We start from the raw sequence: 24,480 nt of genomic DNA, 5'->3' as shown, positions 1-24,480 counted from the left end.
AAGGGAAAGCCTTCCTGACTTGAAGGTTTTGCCTTGCCATCTGATAGCTGTTGTGACCTAGCATTATTATTTGAAAGAGAAATATCCAAACACAGTCCTGATATTTCAATAGTATTTCCCGGAGAAAGAATATGAGTGAAGTGATGAGCTCACTGGAGAATATGTGTGTGTCCAGGCTGTGGTGTGAAAGCAAGCCCTTGCCAAACCTTAAACCAGTTCACAGAGAACACCTGCTGCTCAGCTTCCCTGTGGATTGCCTATGTGAAATACAGGCAAGAAAAAAACCTATGAACAATAAAGCCGACACTTTTAATGCCTACCATGTCTGCAGACTAGGAAAGATGTGTATTGTCTGTGGGGTAAGAGGAATAGGTTATTAAAGAGTATTTGTTTGCAGTGTTAGGGGCAGAATTTGTCTGCAAATAAAGAGTTACCTGGTGTGTCACAGGTGATGGGTCGGTCTGGGCTGGCTTCCTGGGCATGTCACCAGTGCACACAGAAGGGCCCTGCATTTGATGTTTTACTGTAACTGTCTTGAAATTCTTAATAATGTTATCCTTTAGTTTGCTCTTGTCAGTGAGGTTGGATGGGGCGGTGGTGCCTGTTCTGAGGGCTTGGCTCCTGGGCTCCTGGTCAGGTCCCACCCCTGCACCCATTGGTTCTGGACACCTGGTCGCCTGGCACCTTTGCTGCCAGGCCTCCCTTTCCCCACCCGCACTGAACAAGTGCCGTCCCCTCCACCTTCAGCAGGGACTTTGGTGTAGATGCAGGAGGAGGTCAGGGGCTGCTGCCCTGCCCCCATGGTGATGACTGACAGGACATGGTGCCAGCAGTTCCTGCATGGGCCTGGCGGTGACACAGTGCATACAGTGGGGGATTTAGCGGGGAAAACCTCTCTCATACCCCAGTTAAAGTACACAGTGTGTCCCAGTGCAGAGGCTGTCATCTCCTGGCATCTCTGTGTTGGTAAGACAGGCCTGTGGGAAGGGGAGGTTGGCTTTTTCACACTGGAGGCTGGGTTGGGGGGTTAGGTGCTTTGGTCCCGAGGTTGCAGCTGATGGGAGAGGGTCCCATGCAGTGAGACCAGCAGGATGAGTGGGGAGATGGGGAGGGTCTGCACTCTTATGCGGAGCTCAACGTTAAACAGCCAATAAACACCATGACAGGTCTAGACAGACTGAAAGAAAGGAAACTTTTTCTATTTTAGTGTCTTTAATGTCACTTTCCCCCTGCTTATACAGATAGGGGTCCCATCCTTTGATTTGCACTGATGAGACCTGCAAAGTGTATTGTCAGCACCAGGTAGAGTGTGTTTTCAATGGCATTGCTTCCCCAAGTCTCACTGAAATCAAAGCAAAACTCTCAGAAAAAAAAAAGCCTTCCTCAGTGGAATGTGACTTTGAAATGCCCCTGTGAGTGGAGAAGTGAGGCATCTTTCCTTCCAGATCATTGGGTAAGGTGTGGAGAGTGAAGAAGCGTGGCAGAGCCTGCGGGTGTACGCATGCCTGGGTTCAGGAGTCTTTCCCCCTGTCTTCCCACCTTGTGTCGGCGTATCAAAGCGGAATTCTCATCTCGTTGCCCTCACTCTGTAGCCTGGAGATGAGGAGCTGCTTCTCACTGCTGTCATCAGTCTCAAACGACTCCGAACAGCCCCTCTTGCCACATATGTGCAATGCTAGCTGGAAGCTCCCTTCAGAACATGTCCGTGGCTGGACATTCCGGAATCCCACCAAGGGGGTTGTTCCGAGTCACTTCTGCATTAGTATTAAGCAACAGTTGCTTTCTGGTACGGGTGCCTGTGCCTCTATAGTCCACTTCCCTTCCACGCTGTCCCAGCCTCCCTGGGGGGCCAGTGTCTGCGCAGAAGCGGAGAAGCAGGACTCTCTCTGAGGCCTGGGGCACAGGAGTGTGTTCTGCCAGAATGTGTGCTGGTTCATTTTTCAACTCCTTTTTGTAACTACTGAAAAATGTAGGATTTGCTTTCAATTATTTCTTCAGGTGAAAAAAAAGATAAGGATTATTCTTATACCCAAACTGTGTACCTTTTATACAAAAAAAAAACTTTAAAGGGGAAAAAAAACCCCACTTCTACAGATAGGCTTATCAAAGACAAACTCAGTGGTTAAAGTTTATTAGGTTTAAAAAAAAGATCATTTGCTTTCTTCTGCTGACTGCTACTTCCCAAATCCCTAACCATTTTTTCCTTTCTACAAAGCCTTACCCTTTATTTTCCCTCTAGCCCCAGGCATAAAAAGGATAGAGGGACAGATGCATTTGTTCTTTCAAAAATGGTTAATGTACACTTACTATGTGGCCAGGCTGAATGGACAGAGATCAGCAAAACGTGAAGTGAATCTGGGCCAGTTCAGTGTGATTCTCAACCCACTACGGTGCCCCACAGGGGCTTAGAAACACTCTCAGAGGTGGAGGTTTCATATTAGTTTGTGGTGCTTCATAATTCTCAGACTTTCGTTTTTATGTACAGCTAAGGATGATCTGCTAGTAATTAAGTGATTTATTAAAAATTACTAAAGTTTTTGCCCTGGCTGGTGTAGCTCAGTGGACTGAGCACGGGCCTGCGAACCACATGATTGTGGTTCGACTCCCAGTCAGGGCACATGCCTGGGTTGCAGGACAGTTCCCAGCAGGGGACTCACAAGGGGCAACCATACATTGATGTTTCTCTCCTTCCCTTCCTCCCTAAAGATAAATAAATAAAATCTTTTAAAAAAATTACTAAAGTTTTATATTCATAAACCTAGTAAACATAGTAACCCCTAGTCCAGTACTGATATTACTTGTGATGACTGTGTCTTCTCTTTGAACTTCTGCCACCATAAAACTTTGCAAAACTCTACCTTAGCACATGTCTAAGCAGACAGTGGACATTTCCAGAAAAATCCCCCATCAATATTTTTCCAGAAGGGACACCAAACTTCCTGAAAGGACATCAGTGATGTTTCCATGCCGGTCAAGACTAACAATGTCTGCTGTTCTAGCTTCCAACTATGTGATTATGTTACAGAATGGACCTGTGGCGGGGCCGAGATATCGTTACCAAAATCAGCCCCCTCCCCTACAGTCCCTCTGTCCTAGGTTCATCGTTGCCCTCTGCCGGGTGTTAGGAATTGTGGCTCTCAATCCTAGAGTTTGGTGAAAAGGAAAGGAGCTGTGTATTCAAAAGTTATACAGATTTAGAGTAATGGTGTAATGTTGCCATTAAAAATCCCAAAGTTCTTTTAAAACACCCCCAACACACACACACACACACACACACACACTCTCTCTCTCCCCCCCTCTCTCTCTCCCTACCTCCCCGCTTTGTGCCCAGTCAAGCCAGGCACGGGTACCAAAGCTCAGGAAAAGAAATAGAAGTCTGCAGCTCAACTAGACTCCTGGTTCCTCCCAGGAAACTGTGCTGGGCTGGGCAGATCTCCTGCAGGTCCCAGCACCATCAGCTGTGTTGCCTCCACAATCTCTGGTTCTTAATCCAAAACCACGTGGCACCTTCTCATGGCCCACCAGCGAGAGTCCTTTACCCCTTTCCTTTGCACGTGGTCTCACATTGTCCTCCCTTAAAGTCTCTGTCTCACGTGGTGGCTCACCTTTAGTTTAAATCCCAGCCAAAAGCTCCTCCGTAACCCCACTTCCAACTCCTCTCACAATGGCTACATGGCCAGCACTCCCGCAGTTTTCAGCCTTTCTGGGCTGACACAGTAATACCAGGTCGGCGTGGCCCCCAGCAGTGAAGTGAACCCTCCCTAAGCTCTCATGCAGGCTCGGTGAACAGGGACCTGCCTCCAGGTTACATCATGGGTCAAAGTTACACATACCTTCTGGCTCCATTCAGGCTGGAAGACTAGTCTGCTGTTATTGATATGCAAAAGAACCATTTTTGTATAACAGGTATGAAGCTGGCCTGCAAAATAACTCTCAGTGGCCCTGCTCCATATGTGCCTCCCTGCAGCCAGACTTGTGGAGGTGGGGCTATCCCATGTTTTTCAAAACCCCAAGTTCTGGACTCTGTTACAAATCCCCTGTTTGGCCGGCAGCTGGCTGCACCCCATTATGATTACTTTAGGGGCACTTAATTGTTGTAGTTTGTGGTGAAGAATGCATCTCTTGCATCAATAGTATTTGAGCCTCTCATTTTCTAGTAACTGGGCTTCAGAATGCGCATGGACTGTTCTAATGTCAGCCACTTATATCCCGTTGCTAAAACTGATCTGCTGTTGCTTCATCCATTTGTTATTATTTGTCACTGTAATGTGACAGTGACTGTGGATGAGGAGTGAGCTTGGTTATTCATGTGAGATTTAGAATTATTGATGTGGCCTTTCAAAAGATGAGTAGACGAGTAGCATTTTACTATCTTTTTTTTAACTTTTATCTTTTTTTTAAAATTTATTTAAATTATTTTTCAATTACAGTATTCTGTCTTTTACTCCCATCCCAGCCCACCCCCCATCTCCCACCTCCCTCCCCTTTCCACCCCCCTTAGTTGTTGTCCATGTGTCCTCTATACTGGTTCCTGTAAATCCTTCCCCCTTTTCCCCTGAAATTCCCTCCCCCTCCCCACATTTTACTATCTTTTTACTTCCCCCCACCCACAAGACTGCACACCTCTTGCTCAGTGAAGCTTCCCTCTCTCCTTCTTGGCCCAGCAGGTGAGCAAACCTGTGGTCTGCCGGGCGGACAAGGCGGCTGAGACAGAAGTGCAGAGCCGGGGGCCTGCTGGAGCTCTGTGGCCCGCGCCCTCCACAGGCAGACCGAGAGATTCTGTTTTCAAAACTGGCAGTTGGATAAATGAAATTCTCTGCCTAAGCTTAAAAGACAAGGAGGTTTTTTAAAGGGTATTTTCAAATACACACTACTCAGTGTTAGTGTTGATGAAATAAGGCACAGAAGCTGTTTGCCAGATGTTAAAGCTAAAGGGAATACTTAAATTGGGACTGTACCCACACAAGTCAGATTACAGTGAGTGTGGCATGTGAACATTTGCAGATGAAAAAAAAATTGTGGTATTTCTCTGTGGAGATTTATATGACCATAGAATTTTTTCTGCAGGTTTTGTGGGTGGTTTTATTCTTAACTTATCAGGAGTCTGCTGATATGCCACACCAACGTCTAATAAAAATAGTTACCTTATTTTGTCAAATTTTAAAGCACTTTTTAACTGTAAATGATACCACGATTTTATCTAAAACTAAGAAAGGATACAGTTGCTGATTAATGGCATTGCTTTTTTTATCCCTTAGGGCCTTTGATTCACTGATATGTAAATTTTTAATACCTATTTTTTTGTTAAAAGATATTTTATTTTTAATATACTCTTTATGCTAAAATAACTTTAGAGAAGAAAAGTTGCAAGTGTAGACAAGAGAATTCTGTATACTTTACCTCCAATTCCTTCTATTCTCAACATACTGTACATTTGTCATAACTAATGATCCAGCATTGATAGCATTATCAACTAAAGGCCATGCCTCATTCGATTTCCTTCATGTCACCTGAGCTCCTTATCATGACCTAGGGTCCCTTCGGGGATACCATGTTGCACTGTCATGTTTCCTTAGGCTCTGGTAGACGGTCAGTTCTGAGACTTTCCTGGTTTGGATGACCTTAACAGTTTGGGCGAGTCCCGGTTAGGTATTTTGTAGACTGTCCTTCTATTTAGTTTTGTCTAATATTTTTCACATAGTTAGCCTGAGATTTGGGGTTTTGTGGAGGAAGATATCTATTACTTTTTTAAAAAAGGAAAATAAGCAAAAGAAAATTGAATTACTGTTAAATATTCTTCACCTCAGCAGTTTAACTCTTCTGCTTTACCTTTCAGCTCTGAGCTCTCAGCAGCTCTTGTTTTTCACACCACGTTGGTGATGCAGCGTCTTGGAAACACGGCTGCACTGGGTTTTCTTCCAAATCACCAGTCCACTCTTGCCTGTTTTGAAGCTCTCTTTCTTGGCCTTATTGGAAGGCATCAGGCAATGATGGCAAGATCTAGTCTATAACCAGACATTTGCAAGCCAGCTGTCTTTAGCTTATGGAGAAGGTAACTCTCCACACCTTATGATTTTGGGGAGAGAGGAAAGGAATTAGGAAGCATGCTAGGACAAAAGAGTCTCCCCTCTGTGTATTTAGTAGAGGACCAATGCTATCCTTACAAAATTAAAACAGAACAAGTCATCAGTAGGGATACTGTATTAACACGAGTTCATTCACACAAAGTCACAAATGGTTGCTTTTGTGATCCTCTCCGAGAACAAGCAAAAATCAAATGCATTCAATTAAGTGAAAAGGTACCTCAAAGAGGCAAATGGTCACAGAAACTTAAGTCAGGGGCCTCATGAGCAAGTTTGTTCTAACCCACAATTCTGGTAAGACTGGCCTGATGTGTAAATGTTCCGGCAATGCTCCCAACCCACTGCCTCATTTTAGTCATTCCCACATCGCTGATATAAAAGAACACATCATTAGTTGGTTACAGAATTCTTTGTTTACCCAGTTCTTGTCCCAGAAACTCAATGGAAAGCTGGAGAAGGTTACAAAAATAGAATCGCAGTGTAACATTTTAAAAAATATATGAATAAAAGGGAAAAAATTAGAGTTGAATGATCTGATAAAGCCAGGGAGTGTTACTCAACAGAAATGTTGTGTAGGATCCTGCACATTTAATAAAGGTGGTTCAGACATTTTAAGATATATTTTATCAGGAATTATTTCATTGAATTCTTAGAAAGAATTGGTAATGAATTTTTGTCAAATGTTCTTTCAGCATCTGTGGAAATAGGTGAATTTTTTCTCCTTATGGTACATTTCTGGAGTAAACTAGACTTTGCCATAATGTATTATTGTACTATGTATTGCCAAATTGTTTGTCAATATATTTTCTAAGATATTTTGCATTGACATTTACAAGTATTATTGTTTAAGAAAAAATGATTCATCTGTGCTTGTTACAAATGGCCAAGAAGACCGTTCAAGGGGGAACTCCCTTGGTAGCACAGGGGCCATTGCCGTGGGGTCTTGCAGAGGAGGAGAGAGCTTGAGCTCAATCCTAAATACAACAAGGAAAAGTAGAAATTTATAGCCAAAGAACAGGGGTGTCAGTGTATGAAAAAATTACTAAGAGGAAACATTGAGTGCAAGGGGAATTCTGGTTAAAATGGCCTAACAGAATCCTTGCTGAAGGCAGGCAGAGGTGATCGGATACCTCCTGGGGGGTGGTGAAGGATAAGGAGCTTGATGAAATGGTGATGAGGCACGGAGGATGGAGAATTCTGGCTAAACCACCCAAGCAGGATTCTCCATAAAACCAGACAAAGTAGAGATGAACAGAGAAACCCAACAGTCGGCCTAATTGAAAAAGAACTTGGAAGAGACTGGGAGGCAAGGAGAGAATATCATTATGGTCTCTAATTTACTTCTCAATGAATTTTTTTGTATTTTGGAATTTGTGATACTTGCTTTAAAAAAAGGTTTGGAACATTTTCCTTTTAATATATCCTCAGGACCTCTTAAGTCACAAACTTTTGCTTTTAAGAGATCATTATCATAGCCCTAGCTAAAATTACATCAGCATTTTCTGTGTGTTAGGCAGTCCTGTAGGTTACTCACTACTAAGAACCCCATGTGTCTGGGTACCATGATTTTTTTCCATTTTTGCAGATGAGAAAGCTGAGGTGCATAGATATTAAGTACTTCACCTTGTACTAGTAACTAGCAGGCTTTTCCAGGCTCCAGAGTCCATGCTCTTATGCCCAGAAATTGAGTTCGTCATGAAACCAAATTGTAAAAAGAGATCGCAGGGGTTCATTGTTTTTTCATGTCCCATACCTGATTTCCTTTAGGATCATCCTGGCTTATTTTACGTGGTTGGTTGTTTTGGTTTTGGAAAGTTACACAACAGAAATAAACCTCACAATGACATCGCTCTGAAGCAGCCTGGCATGCAATGCAGATGTCTTCAAATAAAACGAGAGAATTGGGACTTGTCAAATTGAGCAATTATGGGAGGATTATGTATATGATCAAAAATCTAGTACCTTATTTCAATAGTAGATTTCCTTAAACAGTAAACTGTCTCTATGTTCCACCATAAAGCATTTAAAATATTAAGCAAATTAGATTTAAGTAATCTGTAACGTTGGGTAGGCTTAACTATTAGGAATGGAAAGTTGGTTAAGGTAACTGCATTCCACACAGATTTTCTCAAACATTTTAGTTAACACGTTCTTTAGACGAAAAGATCGTGTACTTTGGCACCTGTTGCCAGCATTTCTGATCAGGCTACCACTGTATATACTTCCAGGTTGCTACAAATCCACAAAGAATTTTGTAGTGCAGAATAGAACTAGAAATCTCCTTTTTTTAGTTGTTTTATTTGTCTGTGCCTGTGTTACCAATCAAGTGCAAAAACTGCTGAAATGCATGAATGTTGAGAATTTTAATGAGCAGAGAGAGCCAGCATGTGCTCCCCAGTCCCAACATCTGTTCCAATTTGTAATTGGCTGCAACAGCCTTTGCTTTATGCAAAATGACTGTGATCATAACAAAAATTACTTTTAAATTGCTTGTATAACCATATGTCTGTTATTTTTCTAATATTTCAAGTCTTTCCTTAAAAACTGCTTAGGCAGAGTTGAATTAATGTGTATCAAGGAAGGAAATAAAAGACTAGCTCTAAGAGACTTTGTCACCATGAGAACAGTTTAAGGAAAATAGGTGGGGAAAGAGGGGCAGAGGGGGAAAAATTGGAACAACTGTAAGAGCATAAACAATAAAAGAAAACCATATAAAACAAGGTAAAAAAGAAAAACACTTAGCTTTATCCAGAGTTTTAGTAAAAGAGCCTTTTGAGGACTATTTAAGACAGCAACATAATTTTCAGGGTTGAGTGCAAAACAAAAATGAAGGGTTCCTGGTTCAAAAAATGGGTAAAAAAACTCATCATTGAAGGTACCAAAGCATAAAGTTTTCCCCTTTCTTCCATAGTCTCTCTCAACTTGTCAGGCTGTTATTTTATTTGCTACTTAATGTCACTTAGGTAAACAAAAATTAAAATTTTTTTATTATCAGCATGCATTTTACCATTTATTATTATATTGTGCAATGCTAGTTTTATGTGCAAATGTAGGAGCCTTTAACTCCTAAGCAGGATCACTAAAGTTACACAGTTGTTTTATTGTCCATGTGTACGTATGTATTTCATTTTTATCAGAACAGTGGGAATGTGCAAAACTAACTCAGTTTTTTGCTTCATTCCTTGATATGTGCGCATCCTACCAATACTCTGCCTTCGACTTGCTTATGGATGAGGGAGAACTGAAAAGGAAAGAACCTAGGGTTGCTCCAACTCTCCTTTCTACATCACTTTCAGCATAAGTAGTTGGTGAATATAAGGACTAACGTGAATTAAGAAAGAATAGAATAGGATTCCTTGGTCATTTGTGTTTCTTAAAATGCCTTGCCTCTTTCTGCATTGAACCAAGTTCTGGTTCAAATCAGCGGCCCCCTCCAGGCTCCCCTACTCAGCCATAGATGTAATACACTTACCTTGTTGTACCTTTGAGCCCTGCTGAGCAATCAGGCAATCATGGCTCCTTTGGAGTGCCAGCCTAAGGGGGCAGCTCTAGTGCGGTCCGTGAGTGGGAAAAACTGTAGATGTGTGTATTGTTCCTGTCTTCTCTGCTCACACACACACTCCATTGCCCCATCTAATTTCCTTTGCAAAACATGAAGTCAAAAACAAAAGTATTAAGAATTTCACGATGGTGACAGGAGGTTATTAAATGAAGCTTGGGACTTGTGTGAGCATGGGACTTGGTGACTGTATACACACGAAGCTGCCCATGAAGTGCCTGTGAAGCTGACTCTGCCTCAGGGGCTTATCTACAGATGGGGCGATCATTAGATGGGTCAAGTAAGACTGACCGAAGGAGTAATTAAGTTATGAATGGAAAGTGCTCAACAAGTATCCTGCACCGGCAAAGTACTCAATACATGGTAGTTTCTTAATAACTATGTCACTTCATATCCCAAATAAAATCAGGAAATGGTTATTGTAGTCCTACTAGGAAATTTGATTTAGGTTAAGCATTTCTTAGATAAGCTTCACTAAACATGCTATGCTTTCAAACACGTGAGAGTCAGAAACACAATGAATGCTCCCTTATCTGTGTTGTGCTCAGGAGGCAACTATAGGATGCTCATGCAAGGCTCTGACGTCAGTTCAGGAAGCTCCCTGGTTTACCTCATGGGGTCATCAATTACCCCGGCAGGCTCTAGCAAACAGGGCTGTGTGAAGTGTCCAGGAAAAAAAGGCTGGAGTCATTAAAGGTGGCTGAATTGCCAGGTTGCCTTCGGTTAAGAAATGGTCAGCTCTGTAAAGCCTTGGGCAGACCTTCCAGACTCACAGAGGGGAGACATTTGAACCCAAAATGAGAACCATATGGAGCAGTGAGATTGGCCTGAGCAAGTAGGGGTGCTCTCTTGTTGACTGCAGCATCCAAATGAAACTTGGAGTAGAATGGGTACAGGATCCAAAGTTACTGAAGACATTGCAGATAATGCTCATCAATTTTTTAGTCCAGTGGAGCTGCTTGTACAGTGCTATTTAGTATGCCCAAAGAGTATTTGTCCTATTAGATGTATTTAAACCAAGCATTCATCTTGGAAACATCAATTTACAAAGGATTATTTGGCCCTGGCTGGTGTAGCTCGGTGGATTGAGTGTGGGCCCTTGAACCAAAGGGTGGCTGGTTTGATTCCCAGTCAGGGCACATGCCTGGATTGCGAGCCAGGTCCCCATTTGGGGGCATGCAAGAGACAACTACACATTGATGTTTCTCTCCCTCTCTTTCTCCTTCTCTTCCCCTCTCTCTAAAAATAAATAAATAAAATCTTTTTAAAAACGATTACTTGCTCAAAGTTATTAGCTCATGATTGAGTTAGCACAAACTGATTATTTAAACATCATTTTATTTAAAACCTAAATATTTTAAAAAGACATTCACGAACAATTTATTATTTTCCACTGGCATAGTTTAGGTTAAAATTATAGCAACCTAAAATTGAGAATTTGTTTTGTTTTAAAGTTGTTCATAAAAATAACTGGTTAGATATGATAACTGGCTGAGAAATTATGCAGCAGGATAAAAAATAGGGCATTATAAACACTTGTATTTCCACAAAAGTGAGCAATTTTAGCTCATACAACAGGTGACATGATCCACGTGTCTCATGCAAGTAGGATTTTCCTTGTCCGATTTTAGCATCTGGCTGACCCTCTGTGGAGAAGAGGTAACAGAAGAGATATAATCTGAATTTTTAAAAATCTCTTGGCGGAGAAAAGGATTGATGAATATTTGATATGAAAACCATGTCTATTAAGATTCTTTTAAGACCTATCCCCTGCCCCTATCCATTTGGTTTTGAAAACCTGTATTCAATTTTCATTTTAAAAACTGAACTAAACTGAACTATTCAGAAAGTATTAAGTTTCCAAATTCCTGGGTCCACTCATCCACTGCGGTTACAGTGACTAAAGCCGGGGAACACTGAGTCAGGGCTGCCTCTGCTGTTGCAAATGAGGCTCTTCCTCAAAGAATTTGATTCACAAATACAGTCATTATTATTTCCAGATGCGGAGCCGAAATATCTGATTGTGGTGCGGCCTGCCCCTGTGCCAAGTCAAAAGAAGTCATGCTCAGGTATTTCTCATTCATTTTGTTTTTTATTTATGGCTTTTCATCTCTTTCTGACCCATGGAAACCCAGTGCCGTGGGGGAGCCTTAAGAATCTAGATTAGACAATCAAACAGGCACAGCAGGCTCTGGTCTGCTAACAGATTAGTAGCACAGCGCCGTGGCAGGGACTTCTCGGGACCCTATCCCAGTGTGGCCACATACAAGCTGCAGGGCTGTGGGCTCATTACAGAACTTCTCTGCGACTCTCTTCTGCTGCATAATTAGGGTCACTCAGAGGATTAGACAAGTTCATGGATATGCCACACCTAGATGGGCCAGCCCATAGCAAGTCAAGTACTCACTGAGGGTTGCTCCTGCTAGTCTGTCTGTATCTCGAAGTGTGAATTTAGGTTTTATTTACTCTTGATCTCTCCCTTCTAAACATCTTCTATTTAGTCAAATATAGAAGAACTCCTTTCATAAAACAGCAACACAGCACCTAATTTCCCAGGGTTAGGAAATCTTGAAACACAAACATAGATACGTGTGAATGAACGAGTAGAGACATTTTCACACGAGTAAAGGAAGATTAAAATCCTCTTTGAAATTGCCTCAGTTTCACTACTGAAGTTTTTTCTCAGATCACACAAGCTGGCCATTGCCCCAAGGAAGGACCAGTAGAGCTGAGAAGGTGATTTTACTGTCTGATAGCACACCTTCCTAACTGTAGATAGAGTTGATCTTGTTTTCTAATGTGAACTATTCTCAAAATAATTATTTCCCAGTCATACTTATATAGCGCACTGGATGCCACACACAAAAGAAGGAGCTTCTGCTCTGTTTCGTTCCATCTTTCTTAAGGTACAAAATGGGTAAGGAGGGCATCCAGAGCTTCATCCCCAGCAGAGGGGCCTTCGGCAGCCGTGTGTTCTGTCCTCTCCATGTGCCTGCCAAGCCTGGTTACCAGAAATCAGTTGCCTCAATCCTCTCCTCCCTCATTCTGTTGTTTTCCACTTCTTTTAAGAGAAGCAATAAATGGTCATGCATTTTGAAAATAAGATTATGTTTTTTTCTTGACCTATTATATTATCCCAAAGTGCAAGGAAAATCTCAGTCACTCCTTATAATTTGTTAATGATAGTTGTCCAGGCAGCTTTCCATATACTTCAAAATAAATATACTCACAATATTCCAAGACTCTATTTCCAAATACTTAAAAAATAAAATCAAGAAGCATGAGTCTGATTCCATGAGATTCTGGCTTCAGACTCATTGAACTTTTTCTTAGTGCAAATATGATCACAGTAAAATACACAAAAACACATAAGGAAAGTAAAGAGAGTGATTACACATTGGTAGCCCCTTCTAACTTCATTTCTTTTCATTTGGGGGCTTCTTTGACACTAGCCTTGATGTTAATTTTCACTTTGTGATGACCAGTTCAGGAAATTATGTCATCTCACTCAGGATATAATACCCCACCTTTCCTTTCAGGCAATGGATATAATCTTTGTTTTTGTAATCTGTGCTTGAAAGTGGTAAAATGACTAGTGGATTTGCTTTGCTTTGTTTTATATGTGTATCTACCACATAAATTTTAATTATTTAGTCATTTTATATTAACATCGAAACTTAGTGAAATAATCATTTGATGGTCATGTAAGCCTTAGGTTCCCTTAGTAAGAGAAAAATCTATCTTTGGTCTCTAAGCAGCACGTACCATATTTTTTGGACTATAAGACATACTCCCCCCCCCCAATTTGAGAGGAAAATGCATTGGTGGCCCTGCTCCTGCCTCCTGTGACCCCACTCCACCACTGCCCTCCCCCACACAGCGAGCCAGGTAAGCTACAGTTGGACTATAAGACACACCCCCTTTTCTCCCAGATTTGGCGGGGAGTGCATCTTATTGTCCAAAAATACATAATTCATACATTGTGAGTTAAACTAATAATGTAGTAAAAAGAAAATTAGATACAAATGCAGGAGAGCTAGATTTTATTCTTGACTTTTTTTTTTAGTGTGATGTTGGCCACCCTTGCCATTTCTCTGGACCTATCCATATTCATCTGTAAAATAAGATGACATTAGTGGAAATCAACTCGGAAGGGGGAAAGGCATACATACCTCAGGGCTTTTTCAAACTACATGCATTCCCAACCCTCATCTCAGATCGTAGTCTTCCCCCCTTGGGGGCCAGACGTGGACCCTTTGAATAACAATCATGCCAGATACTATGGATGGATAGATCTGGAAAAACCTACAGAGAAGTATAAATGCATGTTTGCAACCAAGGAAACAATGAGTATCATTGGAAATTATTTTAAATATCTCCTAAAAACTCAGCTATGTTACAGTGAGGCAATTTGTCATCACTAGGTTACGTATTTTCTGGGCTCAGAAAGCTTTTCACTGGAGTAACAATTTGCAGAACTTAAACTTCTAGTAGAAGTTAACAGTATGACACCATTTTCAAGGGTTTTTAGATAATTTCCACCAAGCTCATGCAATGGGTACCTTCCTACCCCTTGGTTCACACTGCATTAGATTAAGATGACACAAGTCTATCCTACAGAAAATACAACAGCTGTAGTTTCATGAAAGGATAGGGAACTCCAATGGGCATACAAACTACATATGTATTGTGTTAGCTCTATGTAGTTTTATTAGGTCTGCTATTGGATTTTTATTTTATTTCGATTTCTTTAGTGAACCAGTGTTGCGTTCCATGGCTGGGGATCTTCCCTACTCCTTTTTACTGTTTCCACTCTTGTAGTTTCAAATATTTTTGAAAATGCAAATGTCTGCTGTCCCCTATATACTTAAAAAGAATCTACAGTGCTTTATCAGCCTCGCTCTAGACCCTGTCCAAATCTACTTAGTCCTGTCAGACTAACTGCTTCCTACATGATTTCTACTCTTCTAGCATCATTAAAAATGTATGCACGTTTTCTACTACTCACTGTAAAAATATTCTTATTTCAATAGTATTATGGGTATTTTACACTTCTAAAAAGGTTTTAAAAACAATATAACCTACAACCTAAAGGATAAGCTTTCTTTTCTCTTCTTAGATGTTATTTCATACTAAATCAAAGTTCTAGGGGAAAAATTTGCATGTTTTTTCTGTAAAAGACATGAAGTGAGTGTGTGTATATACATTTATTCATATATGTATATGTGAATACTGTATGTATATGTACATGGAAATGTGTGTGTTTATTTACTTCACTGGTAATAGCCAAGACCTCCATATTCATCTCTGACTTACAAGAACATAAAAATTAGATATAATTGGATATAGTTCATAAGCATATATTACACTATATGAATCCATACATATATACACATATATACATATATACACACATAAATACCACAAAGGAATATTTCATTCAATTCATGCTTAAATTCATTATCAGAGAATTAATAATATTTGGGCATTATATGAAAAGAAAAAGAACTTGCTACTTTCAAATTCTTCATTATCTTACTACTTAAGTCAGCTTTATGCATTTTACCCCAATCATGAAAATACATCAAATACTACTAGAATTAACCTGTATGTTACTTCCATAGGCAAAAGACGGTCTCGCAAACCTCTCCAGCTGGTGGTTGGCACTCTGACACCAAGCTCTGTGTTCCTGTCCTGGGGTTTCCTTATTAACCCACACCATGACTGGACATTGCCGAGTAACTGTCCCAATGACAGGTAATTCATCATAATGGAAGACTTTATTGTTTATCTGAAAATTAGTGCTTCCTTTATCTAGTTTTTATACCTGTTTCAGAAGAACATATTAATACCAGGAACATCAGCATTTACAGATCAACTCTTAGCTCTCCAGCCTATTCTGAGTATAAGGGGAATGCAATGACCTAACTTGCTCTTAAAGGAGTTATCACCCACCAAATGGAAACCCATGCAAGTATTGTTTGCTTAACAAAGAATAAACTACCAGGGAGAATAAATAAACCCAGGTAGCAAATAGGGAGGTTCAACAAGGAGTATATTAAAAGTTCAGAGGATGAGGCTGAGGGTAACTGGGGAAGACTGTTAAAAGTTGGGAAGGTTGCTCTTGGACTGGGAAAGAATGGATTGTTGATCTGGCAGTTAAAGTAGGACTAGAAGCAGTAGTTCTCAAAGTGCGGTTCCTAAACCAAGCAGCACTCGCATCAACCTCACCTGGAAACTTGTCAGAAATGGAAATTCTGGGGGTCCCCCTCCACACCTACTGAATCAGAAACTTCGAGGGTGGGGCCCAGTCATCTGAATTTCAGCAGCCCTCCCGGTGATTCAGGTGAGCACTAAGTTTGAGAATCACTGGCTTTGAAAATCTGGAGGTGCACACACACAGGGAGAAATGGAAGTGGAGGAGAAGCACAGAGTTGGAAATGAGGCTATCATTTCTTTGACAAAACAGAGTAAGAAAAATCTAAGTGTATTTTTCAGTTTCTGCCACTCAGCCACCCAACACATGTGTCTGAACCTGTTGATATGCTGGGCACCGTGCTAAATGCTGAACCATAATGCTAAATAGGTTAGTCAGCCAAGGTATTTATTATTTTTTATTTAATTTTTTTTAATTTAAAAAACACTCAGTGATTTTCAAATTTTAGAGGTTGCTTCATTCCCTTTATTAAATAAAAAATTATTTGGTATAACAAACCTAGTAAGATGCATTGATCTTAGGTGTGCAGTTACAAAAATTGTATATATTTATGTATTCTACATCCCATCAATAAATAGTACATTTTTTATTATTAAATGATTTTATTTAAATGTAAAGTGCATTCTCTGCTTGAAGTTTCTTCTCTAAGAATGAAATGTGACTTTTTAAAAGGAAGATATTGTAATAATTGTTAATAATAAATATGTACACACTTAGAAGCATACAATTATTGGATAACCATTCAGGAGCCTATGTGAAAATCAAACCCACTTAAAATTATGAAGCCCTTTGTTCTTTTCTCACTTCTCCCCATAAGGGGGTCATTGAAGCTTTTAAAATTTTTTTCTGAATATTTTCTTTCTTTTTTATTGTTCAAGTACAGTTGTCTCCATTTCCCACTACTCTCCCCACCCCAGCCATCTCCACCTCCTACCCCCGATCCTACTCCCCCTTGGGTTTGTCCATGTGTCCTTTATACACGTTTCTTGATGACCCTTTCTCCTGCTCTCCCCAGTATCCCATCCCACCTCACCTCTGGTTACTGTCACTTTGTTCTTAATTTCAGTATCTCTGGTTATATTTTGCTTGCTTGCTTGTTTTATTGATTAGGTTCTACTTATAGGTGAGATCATATGATATTTGTCTTTCACCACTTGGCTTATTTCACTTAGCATAATGCTCTCTAGTTTCATTCATGCTGTCACAAAGGGTAGGAGCTCCTTCTGTCTCCCTGCTGGGTAGAATTCCATTGTGTAAATATACCAAAGTTTTTTATCCACTCATTTACTGATGGGCACTTAGGTTGCTCCCAGTACTTGGCTATTGTAAATTGTGCTGTTATGAACATTGGGGTGCATAGGTTCTTTTGAATTGGTATTTCAGGATTCTTAGGGTATAATCACAGCAGTGGAATTGCTGGATCAAAAGGCAGGTCCAATTTTAGTTTTCTGAGAAAATTCCATACTGTTCTCTACAGTAGCTGCACCAGTCCACATTCCCACCAACGGTGTACTAGGGTTCCCTTTTCTCCACATCCTCTCCAACACTTGTTGTTTATTGATCTGTTAATGATGGCTATTCTGACTGGCGTGAAGTGGTATCTCACTGTGAAATAGTACATTTCCATCATCCCAGAAAATACATTCCTCAGGAAGCAACCACTGATTTGATTTCTATCACCATAGATTAGTTTTGCCTACTCTGGAATTATACAAAAAATGGAATAATACAGTATGTTCTCTTTTTGTGACTATTTACTTTCATTCAGCATGTTTTTGACATTCATTTATGACATTGCAGGTATCAATAATCTATTCTTTTTTTATCCCTGAGCAGTATTCCATTATGAAAATATTCCAGAATTTATTTGTCCATTTTCTTGCAGATGGACACCTGAATTGTGTTGTGTTTTGGTTATTATATTCATAATATAATTTTATAAACATTTTTGTATAACACTTTTATAGACATAGCTTTTAATTTCTCTTACATACCCAGAAGTAGAATTCCTAGTTCTCAGGAAAACTGTATACTTAATGTTTCTTTTTTGTTTTGTTTTTTTGTCTAACTTTTCCATTTATACTCCCAAAAGCAAGATATGAAGAGTTCAGATTGCTCCACATTCTCACCAGCACTTCATGTTATTAGCACTTTTCACCTCGGTTATTCTAGTGTAGTTACGTATTGTTACCATTTTGATATGTGCATTTCTCATGTATTCAGGTGTTGAGCACTCTTTCATGTACTTTTTGGCCAAAATATGTATTCTTGTAGTGCTTATTTTTGTCTAAATTGGACTAAAAAGAAAGATCTTTAAAAATGTTTGTAAGTCCTCAAAATTATCTTTCATATGCCTTTGTTTAGGAAATGTAGACTAAGAAAAAATTAAATTTCCCTTCACATATCCATTCCACAGTTCTGAAGGAAGGAATTCTTGGGAAAAGACATGTGGAAAATATTGCCAAAACCAAATTTTTGAAAAATAATTGTGAGATGTTTCAAAGAATCAGAAATGTTTCTTATTTCACCCATTACTAAACTCATACTTATTTTATTTGGAAAATGCACTCTTGAGAGAACATGCTTTCTTGTGATAATTCCAGTTTCTGGTGGATTGGTCCATGGCGCCAGTGCTAAGAAATAAACATTTATGAATTGCATTTTTTAAAAAGATAATTTTAGTATCTTATTTAAAAAGAAAGGCTAAAGGGGAAGAGGGGGGAAATGGGGAGAGAGAGGGAGAAAGGGAGGGAGGGAAGGAAGGAAGGAAGGAAGGAAGGAAGGAAGGAAGGAAGGAAGGAAGGAAGGAAATTTGGTACAATTATAACAAAATACAGTTGATTTTAATGGTTCTTCAACTCGCTTGATAAATCCTTGTGGTTAAGTAACCTGAAAATTCATGTGGCATAATTTGGATATGATTACCTTCCCATCCTCAAGCCTTTTCTTCAATCTCACCTGGTCCTACTGATCCTTCCATGAAAGAATTTATCTAATGACTGATTCTAATTGATAAATGTTGTCATGGTTTGATAGCACAAACAGATAATGAATGTGGAGAAGATAGAGGAGCAGATGGTCCAGTGGAGTTAGGATTTTTTTAATCAGGGCAGTTGGCTCCCAGGCCCAAGCAACTCAGACCATGCAGGCACCTCACCCCTACCCCAGGCACACACCCTGGCTCTGCCTTTCTCATCAAATAGAGGGAGTCAGGCCTGTCCAATTATAATATTTAAAATAAATAATTTCATTTAGAATAAAATGTCTTAAAAATTAAATAATAGCAGGTCAAAATGCTTGCAAGGGGCCCTGGATGGTATAGCTCAGTGGATTGAGCACGGGCCTGCAAACCAAAGGATCGCAGTTTGATTCCCAGTCAGGGCACATGCCTGGGTTGCAAGCCAGTTCCCAGCAGGGGACGCATGAGAGGCAACCATACATTGATGTTTCTCTCCCTCTCTCCTTCCTTTCCCCTCTAAAGACAAATAAATAAATAAACAAATAAATAAATAAATAAATAAATAGTTTTTAAAAAATGCTTGCAAGCTTTCACACTTGAGTGAATGAGAGAATCAAGGCATGCTTGGTGGAAATAGAGAACTGATAGGACATAATTAAAGGGGAAGAATTAAACTGTAATGACTAAAAAGAGGCACTTGGAGTATCTGTGAATTTCATTTACCCACGCCTCCATTCTCCCTAGTTAATAAAGAGCTGACATATTAAAGTCTTTGCGTGTTTGAGAAAAAAAATAGTAGTCCCTATTTAAAAGCTCTGGCAATACTGTACACAATATAAGCAGCCAAATAAATCTACCAGAACAACTCTAAATTAGTGTAATTCGAAGCAGACTTGGAGTAATTTACTCTCATATGATCATGCAGATGTTTTTAGAATTTAGACTAATCTAGTAGGTTAGAATAAGCAATAATAGTTATAGGGAATGATTACTTCTCAAAAATTGGAAGATTAATACAGCTGAAGTTTTGCTTCAGGAGTATCTTCTTGAAAAACCATTGAAATCTGAATTCCCTTGGCTTGCTACAGAAGTGCCAACTGGTATGATTTTAATCCATTTAACTCTAATATTTGGGCCTTTGTGTAGAGTCTCTGATTTAAAAAACATCACATTGGTTTGTTGGATAGCCTCATTTACCTATGCAAATGCAAATAATTAGGAAAGTTTTTACTTTTTTACTTTGACTTTGGACTTCCTATACCAAAGCTCTGTGCAGTAAGTTTGTGATGGGAAAACCAGTGTTTTTTGTTTGTTTGTTTTAAACTTGGAATTATTGATGAAATGTTTATTCATCCTTTGTGGTGCATGTTTCTGTTCCTATTTGCATAGAGTCCATGTGGCTCTCCCTGTTTATATCCTTTCCTGAGATCATATTGAAGAATAGATGGGCTTCATTTACAGTTTCTATTCCTAATGGACTTTGAATGGAAGAACGTTTCACTTGTCCTTGATATGTCTAAGGTCAAAAGAAAGCTTTCCAAATTGGCCCAGAGGAAAAGTGAAACATGTTTTTAACCAAAATTTATTTCACCATTAATGGCTTATTTTTTCCTTCCCATGTTTCCAACTTGTTAAGTTGTTTAAGATTGCTTTAGTTATCACTTTGCCAACTTATTAAAATTTTATGATTCATTTAGATATTACTTTCACATTTTCTAACACTTTCATATTGTATTTATTTCCTCTTAATGTAGAATTGGGGCCTTCTTTTCAACTGGTCCAGAGAAGGCTGTTGACCTTCCTTTTTTCCTCCCAAGTTTTTAAGAAGCAGGTGTTTCCAATGTTTGTGAATTTGGATCTGAATGAGCCCAATACCTTGTTACCCATTTTTCTTGCCACATAAATTTTAAGTTCTGTGAGGACAGAGATCATATGTATCTTATCTCACCAGCATTATCTCACCGCATCTGGTACATAGTAGGCCATCAGTAAATATATGCTGATTAATAAACAATGAAATTACTAGACCCTCCAGAGGTCTTCTCTGATGATACCACTGGGTCCCCTGGATCATGCAAGCAATTCAGGACTTCAGAAATGTATCCAAACTAGAAATTTATAATTGTAGCCATCCATCTGGTCTGATTTTAACTTCTCTGTGTTTCTTCAAAGTTCTGTCATAAGCCGGGCAGAGAAAAAACATTGACAAAAATCCCAAGCATCAAACTTGTCAAAAATGTGTGTTATAAATCACTGTTGATGTTTTGATTTGAGGACACAGAAGATCAGTACTCTATCATGTTTCCTTTTAGTATTAGTCAGTACTGTGGATAGAACAGCCACCTTCCTTCATTCTGTTTTGCACTGCTTTGAAATGGAGAACTGGAGTCTAGACAGCAGCTTTTACTAGAAAGAAGCTAGCTAATGAATAGTTTCAAGCAGCTTGGTAGTGTGTGACCAGTAAAAATGTAGGTCGAATGTACAAACTCATCTCTTTTTCTCTGTATTTACTGTATTGTAAGCCCCCTGCTGATTGCACGGGCAGGCAATCTGTGCAGGTGCACCGAGTGCCCCCTTATAAGTCCCCATGCTCTTTCTAAGGCTCCACTGTCACTGTCTTGACATTCTTAATCATTTTTTAATTAGAGGCCACATATTTTTATTTTGCAGTAAACCCCACCAAATATGTAGCCAGTCCTGGCCCTTGTTTCCAGAGAATCTGGGTAATTGTTTTTGTATCACCAAGAATTTGTGCCTGGCAGTAAGAGGGTGCACAATAGACGTGTTGATGTGAGGAACGTGCATACCTGTAGATGATTTTTATGATTTTATTTGAAGCAAAACTGATGCCAGTTATGGGAAGCGAGATCTCAATTGCTCCCAAGAATGACACTTTTGCAGTTTCTCTTATGTGTTTGGAATTGAGGGGACAAAACTGGGAAAGATCACATAGATGTTGGAGAAAGCAAGGTGGGGATTGGATTATAGGATACTGGACAATATTATGTGCTCTCTTGAGTGTTGTTATGGCTTATTTCAAAGATGTTTTAACCTAAATGCACAGAACAAGTGGACAGGGCTTGCTTAAAGCAAAAATAAGGCTTTTGCTAGAAAGTAATATGCTTGGTGCGTGACTACCCACTATGACCTTCCCAGTTAGGAATTTATGATCTGGTCACCCTGACAGGTTACTTTTCATAGAGCTCTTTCCACAAATGTTTTAAGCATGAGTAAATGAGTGGTATTTTTAAAAAGCTTCACATAAATGCAGTTGATCTGAATTTTAGTCCATTTAATTTTTCTGGGTTGAAGAGTGGAGGAAAGGCAGTACATTTTTGAGAGAAAATTTAACATATAAGGAAGAATCTAAAATAGTATGAAAAAATCTATGTTTCTATCACCATACATGACAGCTATTATTTTGTTCTATTTACTTAAAATGCTTACTTAAAAATAAAAAGTTTAATTATCTGCTCCTTTTACCTTGAATCCCATTTCTCTCCCTACCTGCTCATTGGGAGCCAAAGCACTATGATAATTTGCTGTCTCCTTACAATGCCAGCAATAATGTATGGCTACATATTTTGTGTATGTACATTTTAATATTTACATAAATGACATGACACTGTATCATTTTGTAATTCACTATTTTCATCCAATATTTTGTTTGTAAAAGCTCCCCATGTTGACACATGTAGCTCTCGTTCATGCATTCCCATTACTGCAGGCAGCTGTGGTGACGCCCCCTTTGCTGGTCTGCCACCCCACCGAGGGAGGCTGTTGGGGGCAGAGCCATTGGAGTCCTTCCTTGTGTTCTGGCTCTTCCACTGCCACGGGGAAAAGTCATTAGCTGGGTGACATGGACAAGCTAAGCGATCTTTCCAAAGTTCCATTTTCACATTTGAAAAATGGAAGTAATAATCCCGACCACTTAAGATGTTTTTGTGAAAATTAAACAAGAAAATATACGTACAACCTAGTATGTGATAAAACTACAAAAAACAGTGGTGGGGATTATTATTCTTTATATATGTGTGAAATATTTTGAAGGTATCAGCAAATATATAACAGTGATTTTGAATTTATATTGTCTGATTTTTCTCATTGTACCCTTACCTTGGCTGTTGGTCTTGATTCTTTTTTTTATAATGGTAAGATAATTTCACCCTCGGAATGTAGTCCTGGTTGCATCTTAGAGTTTCAGTTTTCTCTTTTAAAAATCAAATGATATTACTTCTAATGCAGTTTTCTTGGGGTGAAAGGCTTGAAGCCATACAGCTATGAAACTATAACATTAAGTATTTGTAAAATGATGCCTATGTTATTCTCTGTGCATAACTGGGAGAAAAATGAGCATCCACTTTTTCCCAACTTTAATTTTGCAAAGTAGCAAGAGAAATTGGAATTCTGTCAGACTGTAACTGTGCTGCTTGCACAGTACCCTAATTTGCAATTAGAAATTAAAATCTGAAGCATATATTAAGGTATTTTTTAATGTTCTCTACAAAAATTTAAACAAAAGCTAATATAGAATCCTATCTTTGGAGTAGATGAGAGTCTGTGATATATTAAGAAACTTGAGAATACATTCTGAATCTTTCTGTGATTTTAAAGTATCCTATTTTGGGGTTTCAACAGGTTTTATACTATTCGCTACAGAGAAAAGGATAAGGAAAAGAAATGGATTTTTCAACTCTGTCCAGCCACTGAAACAATTGTAGAAAATCTAAAGCCTGACACAGTTTATGAATTTGGAGTGAAAGACAATGTAGAAGGTGGAATCTGGAGTAAAATTTTCAATCACAAGACTATTATTGGAAGTAAGTACCTGGAACTGTCTTAGTAATGTTTTTCTTTGGCCCCTAGTGATCAAATTTTTAATCATGTATTAACTGTGTAATGTGAGACAAAGTAATTCCCATCTTCTAGTATTTGAGAAGACACAAAAGTAAACAGAATTTGTTGAGTCCTGATATTTGAGATTCTTTTTTAAGACCGTTTTTTTAAATGATACTAACACTTGATGCTCCCATTAATAACAGTTGGTTGACCACTATAGTATTTTAAATCAATCCCTGACCTATGCAAACCAACTGAGCCGAAAAATGCATAATGTGTGCAAATGTTCAGATGGAAAACTGAACTGGTTTTCCCTGAAGCTTTAGGGGGTCCTGGGCTTCCTTTCTCTTATCCCTTCACTCAAAATCTTTATTGGAATTAGTATTTCAAATAAAAGTAAGTAAAATAATATGCTTAAGTTAGAGATAGTAGGACTTCTAGTTGTTCTCATAACGATTACGTAAGAATTGATTTAGAAGCAAGAAAAATGAAAATAATACCATTTTCCTCTTGTTTTTGTCAGGTATAAACAAAGTAAATGGGAAAATTCAAAGTACCTATGATCAAGCGAACACAGTGGTATGTACCGGGTTATTTTCAAGAATGTTTTTTAATAACTGTATTTGCATTGTATTTTTATTTAAGTAAGGAAAGAGTCCTATTATTCAATACTGAGACTGGATCAACTGATGAGCTGTGGGATGGGGCTTTAGGTAAAGTACTTATCATTTTAGGAATTAGTTTCTTTTTCAGAAAACAGAGGTAAAAGTATAAGATAAAAGCATCTCTAATTTGTTTAAAGCTCTAAAAGTCTGATATTTAA

General features: G+C 39.0%; 1 protein-coding gene across 19 annotated transcripts in view; it reads left to right on the top strand.

The window, feature by feature from the left end:
• ABI3BP (ABI family member 3 binding protein) overlaps positions 1 to 24,480 on the top strand; it is a 243,178-nt gene that overhangs the window by 76,649 nt on the left and 142,049 nt on the right. For all 19 annotated transcript variants that reach the window (XM_053670249.1, XM_053670259.1, XM_053670260.1 and 16 more), the window contains exons 3-6: positions 11,643 to 11,711; positions 15,267 to 15,399; positions 23,457 to 23,638; positions 24,181 to 24,236. In XM_053670249.1, the coding sequence (XP_053526224.1) occupies positions 11,643 to 11,711; positions 15,267 to 15,399; positions 23,457 to 23,638; positions 24,181 to 24,236 (440 nt within the window). The remainder of the gene's footprint in view (positions 1 to 11,642; positions 11,712 to 15,266; positions 15,400 to 23,456; positions 23,639 to 24,180; positions 24,237 to 24,480) is intronic.

The sequence above is a fragment of the Artibeus jamaicensis genome, unplaced genomic scaffold (assembly GCF_021234435.1).
Source record: "Artibeus jamaicensis isolate MK-2021 breed Jamaican fruit bat unplaced genomic scaffold, CSHL_Jam_final contig_558, whole genome shotgun sequence".
Classification (NCBI taxonomy): domain Eukaryota; kingdom Metazoa; phylum Chordata; class Mammalia; order Chiroptera; family Phyllostomidae; genus Artibeus; species Artibeus jamaicensis.
This window is presented reverse-complemented; position numbering and strand designations above follow the sequence as displayed.